We start from the raw sequence: 7366 nt of genomic DNA, 5'->3' as shown, positions 1-7366 counted from the left end.
TTAATGGGCTGGTAGCTGCTGCTGAGGCTTACAGGGATGGCTGGAACTGACCTGCCATTGGCCTAGTTGCTGCCAACCACAATACTGGAGAGCAGAAAAGAGCAACATGTCCTATTTACTGATATTTCTGCTGTGAATGAAGAGGAACTGCCAGCCCAGGACCTCACAGAAAGCACAGGGAGAGTGAAGCCATGTCAGGAACCCATCTGGTGGAGAAGAAATGGCTGTTCAGCAGCTCCTCTGACATGCAAGTAATAAAAAGGTTTCTGGCTATTAGTTTTAGGCACATTTACCTAATTTTTCTGGCTTTCTATGTGCACAGGGTAATACCATGAACCCCCTGAATGAGAGAAACCATCTGGGTGTGCACACTACTTGTTGTTGGGATCCTTCTCACACCAAGCAGGGACAAACTAGTGGGCCCAAGAGCCCCATGAGAGTGAAGCTGAAGATGCTTGCCTTCCTCCTTCATCCCCTCTGACCTCCCAGGGAATCCCCAGCTGTAGGAGGAGGATTCAGGAGCCAAGAAGCAGCATGAGGAGGAAATAGCAAAACCAAAATTCTTCTGTATTCACCCAAAGTCCCCATGCAGATGTCACTCCCCCCTTGCCACCCACACGAGCTCGTTCCAGTTGCTGTGAAGGCGCCATCCACTCTCTGATCTGTGCAGTGATTGCGGAGATCAGAATCACCATGGCTGTACCCAGAATCACAGAATCACAGAATGTCAGGGATTGGAAGGGACCCCGAAGGATCATCTAGTCCAATCCCCCTGCCGGAGCAGGAACACCCAGATGAGGTTACACAGGAACATGTCCAGGCTCGTTTTGAATGTCTCCAGAGAAGGAGACTCCACAACCTCCCTGGGCAGCCTGTTCCAGTGCTCTGTCACCCTTACTGAGAAGAAGTTTCTTCTCATATGCTGAGGAAGAGGATGGGGCATGTTCCTGCCAGCATGCAGCTCAGTTTTTGAAGAGGGGGAAGCCTAGGAAGCAGAAAGTCTGTGTCTGCAGCACAGCAAAGTTGTGATGACAATGTCACATGCTGGTGGGTACAGGTGCCTGAAGAGTGGCATGTTAGCCAGTGTGTGTGGGAAGTCTTGCAGCCTGAGCTGTCTGTCCATCCTGTCATCATGCCCTGGAGCCATCATGCAGCCATGGGCCTCGCCTGCCTTCTCGATCCTCACGCAGAAGGGATGCCTATTGCCATGAGCTGCCCTGCATCTGCTACCCTTGGGGCCTTCCTGATGGTACAGTGAAGGATAGGCAGGCTCATAGTATATTAATAAGCAAGATCTTTTTATTTATAAGGCAACCTGCTCCCTGCTATGGAGCTGGAGGCATTGTGCAATAAGGCATAATAAATCTAATGAAACAGTATAAATAAGTAACCAGCTTTAATCCTTGCTGTAGAATTATTGGGCAGATTAGTGAACAGAAAATTAGGTTTTTGTTTTCTCTTCATTGTTCAAGTTTCTTGTGATTCTGGAAGCTGTACTTTTTAGGAGGGGGGGAGTGGTGTCTATGAAGGGGCAAGAGACACAGCCAAAGGTCAAAGAGATGAGTGCCTCGAGCACCAGAGGGGAAAGCTCAGAGGAGTCTGCCCGTCAGACTGGGACTCACTGACTGGGGCTGGGGGGAGTGGCACAGTGCCAGAGGCTGGTCCTGGCACAGCCTCTCACCCCTCCCCAAACCAGCAGCACCTGCAGACACAGGGGGAGATGACTTAGAGTAATCCCGGCCTTTGCCCTGCACGGCACAGGTTGACTTTTATGCCATTGCGTTTCATGCTGGCTGAGTTCTGGGCACGGATTTCAAGCTGGCTATGACATAGGCTTGTGTGATGTCATCACTGGCATCCATTGCTCCCCTCTCTGTTGGGCCGCAGGGCGAGGTGTGAGGGGCCAGGCTGGGTCTCTGCCCCCTCCGTCAGCAACGAGCAGCCAACCGGAGCTGCCATTGCCAGATGATGTCCTGCTCATCGTGCTGCACCTCCCGCCAGCAGAAGCTTATCGAGAAGCTGCAGGCTAAGAAAGCCTTTCAGGAGAAGATTCGCAGTTTTCAAGAATCAATGAAGAGCTTTCGAGAGAAGATCAACAGCTTTCGGGAAAAAGTCAGAGATTTCAAGATGGCCATCCAAGCCTTCTGGGAGGAGGAAAAGCCAATCTGGGAGGCGGAAACTGCCTTTCGTGAGGAAGAAAAGGCCATTCAGGAGGAAGCAGAAGCCTTCTGGAGACTGTATTGTGACTTCTGGAAGGACTGCCATGCTTTCTGGAAAAAGGGTAAGGATTTCTGGAAAGAAAATGAGCTCCTCTCTGGGAAAGACAAAGTCCTTATGCATGAGAACAGAGTCCTATGGGCAGAAGAAGCAGCTCTGTGGGAAGACCAAGTAGCTCTCCTGAAAGAGGACAGAGCTCTCTGGGAAGATGAGAAGGCCCTCCAGGAAGACAAAAAAATCCTCAAGGAGTATGAAATGTTGATCTGGGAGGAAGCCTTTGGCCCTGAGAGACTAGATATATCCAGGGATGCCACTGTCCACAGGGGAAAAGCATAAATTGTTCTGCTAGACTCAAAAACACGTGGAAAGCCATGTATACTGATGTGCATACTTCATTTTTTTTTGCTTTAAAGCCATTGTGTTTATGTTTTCAGGACATTATTTATTCTTTTGAAGCCCTGTAGCCTGAGGAATGGGGTAAACCTCTGGTATTCTGTCCTGTCACCAGGAGGCATGTGGGTGGTAAAGCCAGAAGAAACTGGGGGCTTAGTAGTTGAGGTCATCTTCTGGAGCTCACAATATCTCACCTATTCTGTGATATTGTTATATCAACAGAGTCAGTGACAAAATAAGGCAGTGCCAAAATAAATCAGAACTTTCAGATCCTCCACATTTAAGAGTCACAGTTAACACAGAATCACAGAATGTCAGGGATTAGAAGGGGCCTCGAAAGATCATCTAGTCCAATCCCCCTGCCGGAGCAGGAACACCTAGATGAGGTTACACAGGAAGGTGTCCAGGTGGGTTTTGAATGTTTCCAGAGAAGGAGACTCCACAGCCTCCCTGGGCAGCCTGTTCCAGTGTTCTGGCACCCTCACTGAGAAGAAGTTTCTTCTCATATTAAAGTGGAACCTCCTGTATTCCAGTTTGCACCCATTGCCTCATGTTCTATCACTGATTGTCACCGAGAAGAGCCTGGCTCCATCGCTGTGACAATCACCCTTTACATATTTATAAACATTAATGAGGTCACCCCTGAGTCTCCTCCAGGCTAAAGAGCCCGAGCTCCCTCAGCCTTTCCTCATAAGGGAGATGCTCCACTCTCTTGATCATCTTTGTTGCCCTGTGCTGGACTCTCTCCAGCAGTTCCCTGTCCTTCTTGAACTGAGGGGCCCAGAACTGGACACAATATTCCAGGTGCGGTCTCACCAGGGCAGAGTAGAGGGGAAGGAGGACCTCTCTCGATCTACTAACCACCCCCCTGGTAATACACCCCAGGATGCCATTGGCCTTCCTGGCCACAGGGGCACAGTGCTGGCTTATGGTCATCCTGCTGTCCACCAGGACCCCCAAGGTCCCTTTCCCCTACACTGCTCTCCAACAGGTCATTCACCAGCTTATACTGGAACCTGGGGTCATTCCTACCCAGATGCAAGACTCTACACTTTCCTTTGTTACATTTCATTAGGTTATTCCCCGCCCAACTCTCCAGCCTGTCCAGGTCTCGCTGGATGGCAGCACAGCCTTCTGGCGTGTCAGCCACTCCTCCCAGTCCTGAATCTTAATGAGAAAATTCATGCTGTTCCACCAGGTTTGCGCTTTGACTTCCCATGAAACATCCCACTGCTCTTGGGAGCGTGATGGGAACGTGTACCCGCTCAGGTGAGCCCCTGCATCCCTGTCTGGTTGGGACCAGCTTTGGCACCAGCCTTGCTGGCACGGGCAGAGATTGTGGAGAGGATTGGGGGGGATTGCAGAAGTCAGCAGCATGTGGGAAAAGGTGCAAGCTGGAGGGAAAGTTGGCAGCAAGTCTCTCAGCAAGGGAGAAATATATTCAGCAGTGTGAGTATGTATGTATGTAAGAGCAAGAGAGCATGCACACAGGGACTGGGGTTGTTATTCACCAACTGAGCTGTTGCCAGTGGCACATACAGGACCCTCTAACAGAAAATCCTCGATAGCTGCAGTGCAACATATTTAGCAATATTTTACATGGTGAGAGTACAGAGCACAGGAATTGCAGTTTTTCTTTCCTTTTGATGAACTGAACTCAGATGCTTCACATTTTCGAAGCTGGCCAAGAGGCAAATCTATATTTGACATCCAGGAGTGTGGGAGACAAGAGCAAGAATGTAAAGGACTCATCTGAGTCCAACCAGGCATTGAATTTTTCTCTGGTATGGTAGCATTAGTAACTCGTTCTTTTTCAATATGAGGTTTTAACACTGAAAAGACTCAGGGACACAATGTAAGAAGCCTTTACAATTGCTGTTGAAGAATCTGATGACTTCTGCAACTGGCAGGCATACTTAGGCTGTCACTCAAGCCTGTCACTCAAGTTCAGTCCTTTGTGATCTGATGTAGGATAAGGCTGCCTGCCCTTTTTAATTTTGCTCAAGACAAATTATACACTATGTCTTTCCTGAAAAATTCATGAATATTTATTGCTCAATGAATAACCAGCCCATAAAAAATCCAGCTGATTCAGCCAGGGTAGGAATGTTTTTCAACCTTTTCAAATATTATTATATTATTACCATGTAAGCCAGAGATGAAAATGACCCATTAGACCATTCAGTGCAACTTCCTGTGAATTCAGGCCTCTTACGCATTAGCGCTTTATCACTAGATGCTATAGAGAGAAAGAACCTTTCAGAAAATAACAGTATGCACAAAGCAGTTGTCACTTAATAAATTTTAATGTCAAAAGCCAAGAATTTATCTCAGTTATTCAAATTCACATGTCAAATTAACATAGATTTAAACTAAAATTAGGGATTCTTTCTCTTGCAAAGTACTTGAACCACATGAAATGCTCTTAGGAAAGCTCCCAGTCATTTCTTCTGGTGAGAGTGCTGTCAGTATAATACAATGGTTGTGAAATTTAAGTCGTTACACAACACAGGACTAAGGAGACAGAAGCTTAGCCGGAGAAAAACATCTACCAATATGTTTTTAGCCTGCCGGTGGTAGTGCCATCCACCTGGTAGCTTCAGAGTAACCCTTGCTTGGGTGGCTTTGCTGTAGAGAGACCATATGCAAAAGGCTTATTGGGGTGGGTATTTGAAGTGGGAAGTTAGAGGCCACCTACTCTGCAGCCAGCAGCTGTGGTCTCTGTGAACTCTTTGGAGTGGTAAAGTAGTGAGGGGAACAAAGAACTTCACTACTGTAAGGAAAAGCGCAGTTACCTTAATCTCCTCTGCAACATGCACACAGAGGTTTTCAAGGTGTGAAATTCAGGGTGAAAAAACTACATAAATACACTTCTCTTGGAAAAGCACATCTGCTGATCTGGCATAGGTTGGTTGTAGGTACCAGGAAAGAATTGTGTGTGTCTGAAGAACTGAAGATATTCGAAGCATGGACTCACCTAATTAATTCACAATGGAAGGACCTAAAGAAACTGCCAAGCCCACCTGTGCCTCAAAAGCAGCTGTACCTGTAATGCTCTGTGCAAACACTTGTCTAAGCTGTTTGTCTTGTTTAGTTCCCAGCACTCGTGTTGCACAACCATCGCTTTCTCTCTAGGGATTTACTTATATTAATTTTTTAATGGTGTCTGAGGTCAATCTTCTTAATTTCAATTTTGACTTCTTGTCCGTAGCCCTATCTAGAGTGGACATTGGGAACAGCCCTTCCATTTACCTTGTATTTATCTGTCTGATGCCTGGTAGTGCCTTCTCTACCCAAGTCTCCCTAGACTAACCCACCCCATCTCCTTCTGGCCTCCTTCATCAACCAAGTGCTTCAGGTATCTAGAAGGCTTATGTCCACCCTTCTGGCTCTCCCTCAGAAAGACTGAAAAATTGATACAATTTGCAGCATCCAGATGCAATTGTTGAAGATGCTGAAAGTCCAGGTCACAGACCTTGTTTTGCAGAGGAGATTCAGCCAGGAGTGACGCAGCTGAGCCCTTTGGACACCGAACATCAGTGAGAGTTGCGCTGGTGCTGGTGGGTCCTTCTGCAGAGTGATGCCACCCCTGTCCTACACCCAAAGATGTCTCAGCCCCGTGCAAACGGAGGGCAAACCTGGGACTCAGTGGCACAGACTCAGGCAGAACAGGCACCGATGTAACTTTAGACCATAATCAAACTTCCTGTGGTTGCTGTTCAAATAAAGAGGCATTAAAGATAAAAGCAGAACCATTAGTGTAATTTCAGAGTAAACAGAGGGATAAAACCCAAACACAGCAAAACACTGTGAACCCCAACAAGCATTATATATTGGCAATGCAATTAATTTGAAGTCAATGAGCTGTGTGCAGTCAGGAGGGGTTTGAAGGCTTAGCAAGTCCTGCACAGAGCGTTCTGTCAATGGGACGCAGAAATCTGACGGACTGGCTGGGCTGCACCTGCCGAGCTCACCTGCTTTCTGGTGCGGGCAATGCACTTCTTGCTCTCTTTCCCTGGTAAACTGGACAAAAATAAGGACATATTATAGAAAATATCATAGAAAAAAATATGTTGAGGCAGAAGGGTCCTACTTTATCCTCATTGAAAGGCAGCCCTGGCCTCGGTCACAAGCCAGGGAGGATGCTGATAAACCTGAAATTCATATTTATAGGTGATAATTAAGTTTTTGCCTTCAAAGTTTCTACTCAAGTGATTCACAGGAGACTATTTTCTGCTGAGAGCCCGAACAAAGGTAGAAGTCGTGGACTGCAGTTTTATATCTCTAAAAACACAGAACCTCCCAAAGCCCAAAGTGTCATACAGAAGGATGGCAACTCCCACACAGAGCAATAAATAGATGGAGTCATTAGTGCCAAATCAGCATAAATATTTGAATGGAAGGAAGAAATAGCTCCTGAGCTCACCTGCACGTTTTTTAAATGCAGCATTGTCAGCAGAAAGCATTCCTGACGCAGCTGTGGAGCTAACCCGTGGGAGAGGCAGAACACGGGAAATGGTAAGGAGTCATTTAAGTCAACTCACATGTCAACATGTGTCATAAACCGGAATGGTAAGAGTGACAGAAGAAAATTAAATTTATTCAGTATATGTATGTGTATATGTGTGTGCGTGTGTGTGTGTGTGTGTTAATAGCTATAATTTCCAACTTTACGTGTCAGCCGCTGCATAGGAGGAATGTAAAAAATCTGGGAGGCAGGCCTGTGACTCATGGGAACTTGGAGCTATGGAGCCAC

General features: G+C 46.9%; 1 protein-coding gene and 1 long non-coding RNA gene across 2 annotated transcripts; one reads left to right on the top strand and one right to left on the bottom strand.

Moving 5' to 3' along the window:
* Positions 1-1840: 1840 nt before the first annotated feature.
* Positions 1841-2681, top strand: CCDC70 (coiled-coil domain containing 70). The gene has a single exon (XM_021286852.2). The coding sequence runs from the start codon at positions 1966-1968 to the stop codon at positions 2551-2553; it is 588 nt and encodes a 195-aa protein (XP_021142527.2). The 5' UTR covers positions 1841-1965; the 3' UTR covers positions 2554-2681.
* Positions 2682-6188: 3507 nt separating this feature from the next.
* Positions 6189-7136, bottom strand: LOC135578576 (uncharacterized). The gene is made up of 3 exons (XR_010470369.1): positions 7037-7136; positions 6585-6633; positions 6189-6325 (listed from the first exon to the last, which is right to left on the bottom strand). It is a non-coding gene; the product is annotated as an uncharacterized LOC135578576 (long non-coding RNA).
* Positions 7137-7366: the final 230 nt, after the last annotated feature.

Source organism: Columba livia, chromosome 1 (genome assembly GCF_036013475.1).
Source record: "Columba livia isolate bColLiv1 breed racing homer chromosome 1, bColLiv1.pat.W.v2, whole genome shotgun sequence".
NCBI lineage: Eukaryota > Metazoa > Chordata > Aves > Columbiformes > Columbidae > Columba > Columba livia.
The sequence above is the reverse complement of the archived record's forward strand: the minus strand, read 5'-3'. Positions and strand labels throughout refer to the sequence as shown.